Source organism: Carassius carassius, chromosome 29, assembly GCF_963082965.1.
Source record: "Carassius carassius chromosome 29, fCarCar2.1, whole genome shotgun sequence".
NCBI lineage: Eukaryota > Metazoa > Chordata > Actinopteri > Cypriniformes > Cyprinidae > Carassius > Carassius carassius.
In genome coordinates, this window is record NC_081783.1 from 30141227 (window position 1) to 30143726 (window position 2500).

A 2500-nucleotide genomic window follows, 5' to 3' on the forward strand; every position below is an offset into this window, starting at 1 on the left:
TAAGTTAAGAAATGTTTTGGATTGAAATATTGACAGCTTAAATATACTAGTGTTGTCACGATACCAAAATTATTGTTTCGATACCGATACTTAGTCAAGAATTGCGATTTCGATACTTTTTCGATACTTTTCCTGAAAAGGGAAAATACACTCTAAAAAATCATTGCTGTGCTTTATTTTCAAACCAGGACAACATTCTAATCATATAACCCACTAATAAATGAACATATGAACAGCAGATATATTAAACATTTGAACAAAATATGAAATATCAAAATATAAAAAGTAAATTAGAGCAATGACATTCAAGGTAAAGAAAGAATACATTTAGCAGCATTATCTCAGTTATCATAAGAAACATAAGAGTAATACATTTATCTTGATTCTGAACTTTGAATAAAAATATGAACAGCGATTATATTAAACAATGTTTCTGAACTCAGAAGATTAGATGTCAAAAGATAAATAATATCAATTTAAGCAATGGCAATCAAGTAAAAAAAAAGCTATTAAGCAGCAATATCTCAGATATTGTAACTTATTCTGTCATTTATGCAACCTTTTCTTTCAGAGGAGAAAACTCAGCCAGTGAGCTTTAATGAGCGTCATCTTTTTCTACCAGTCGTGGACCTGTGGCCACAGTATCACTGGTGCTCGCTCATGCCCCAGCCCGCAAATAAAGTACAATTTCTTTAACCACCCCGACCCGCGCATCGGGGACATCACGAAAGATACGTTGCTGCTTAGACCTTCATATTGTAACCTTATCAAAGAACCTAATAAAATATGAAAATATATATTCCAAATATTTAATATAGGCTATATGAAATTGCACTAATGTGAATTAATATTCATGTGAATTAATGCAAATTAAAATGTTAATTATGCAAGAAAACCTTGTGCTTTGTTAATCTGAACAACTTATTTAAACTATTTAATGTGATTATGCACACACTTTAGTAAAGCCAAATCAGTTTAGTAAAGTCACTAATTTTGAAAGTGATATTATTCCATACTTGTGTGAAGAGAAAACACACAGACGTCCTTAGGGAGGCACTGGAAGCGTGCGTTGCACACACCAACATGAAATACGTTTCTTACAAATCTGTAACACAGTCATTCTTTGAAGTATCGATACTAATACATTTAGGAATCATGACGTTTTTAATTTCCGAGAATCGCGATACTTTTGAAGTATCGGTGCACCGTGCAACACTAAAATATACAACTATGTTGGATTTCAGCCCCTAGAAGTGAAGCCCTGAAAATACAAGGCATTAAAATGCAAGCAATGTTAATGTAATGCATTATTTTTTCAGTGCAATTCAAGACATTTGTCATTATTTGTCTTCCATATAAATTAAGAGTATTTGCAATGTGTATCTTTGTTCTTATTTTTTTATAACTAAGATAAAATACATGCCAAAGATTTTTATCTTTGCCCTCTTTGGCTTTAATATCCGCCAATCTTTTCTATATTTTGTTACTTAGAACTGCTCTGTCTTTATAACAGGGAGATGAGTTTGGTCTTATTGTAGTCTGAACAGGAAGCTGCTATGAAGGGCCTGTGTGTTAGTGACACCTCTGCTCATTTCACAGAAGAAAAAAGACTTTGGAGAACCAAAAAACAAGATATGACTCCTTTAAAGTTTACTTTCTAAACATTCTTTCTCTGGTGATGATTAACAGTGGACGTACCAACACCTGGCGACGTTTCGGACCGTGTATCCTCCTCCACCCAGAACGAGCAGCGGGATCTTGAAGCTCTTCACAAACTCCACACAGTCTCTACAGACACAAGCAGCCTGAGCGCAGACGAAGACTTCAGAGCAGTGTGTAGTGTGTGAGAGGAGAAGAGCTCTTACCCGTGTCCTCGTATGCTGAGATTGAAACATCCTAACCTGTCACAGCCCAGAGAGTCAGCTCCACACTGCAGAGAGAGAGAGAGAGGGGGGGGGGGTGGAGAGAGAGAGTGAGAGAGAGACAGAGAGAGAGGGGGGGGGGGGGAGAGAGACAGAGATGGGGAGAGAGAGAGAGAGAGGGGGGGGGGGAGAGAGAGAGACAGAGATGGGGAGAGAGAGAGAGAGAGAGAGAGAGAGAGAGAGAGAGAGAGAGAGCACACACATCAGAAACACACACACACACTCACACTCACAGCATCACGACTGCCCGAGAGAGAGAGATCTCACCTGGAGGACGATGCAGGTGGGCTGGTAGAAGTCCACCACCTGCTTGATGACCGGCTGAAACAGATGTCTGTAGCCTGGGAACACCAGAACAAACATCTATCTTGAGATCTTCTCACTCAAACTGATCAAAATGATTAAAACAAGAACAAACTTCTTCCAGAGAGCCAAAAACAAACCGTTTCCACACACCTGTGTGTTCTTGTTTAAAGCATAACCTCAACTTTGACTTGCGTCTAAAGTAAACGTGTGTAGGTTAAGACATGCTTAGATATTTGTATTAGAAAACAAAATTACTGAATACATGAAAACTT

General features: G+C 38.0%; 1 protein-coding gene across 1 annotated transcript in view; it reads right to left on the minus strand.

Annotated features, from left to right (window-relative positions):
* The window catches only part of hdac3 (histone deacetylase 3), a 9142-nt gene that overhangs the window by 3676 nt on the left and 2966 nt on the right, over positions 1-2500 (minus strand). The window contains exons 9-11 of the mRNA XM_059516579.1: positions 2190-2263; positions 1866-1930; positions 1699-1788 (exon numbers count right to left, since the gene is read on the minus strand). Coding sequence (XP_059372562.1) covers positions 1699-1788; positions 1866-1930; positions 2190-2263 — 229 coding nt within the window. The remainder of the gene's footprint in view (positions 1-1698; positions 1789-1865; positions 1931-2189; positions 2264-2500) is intronic.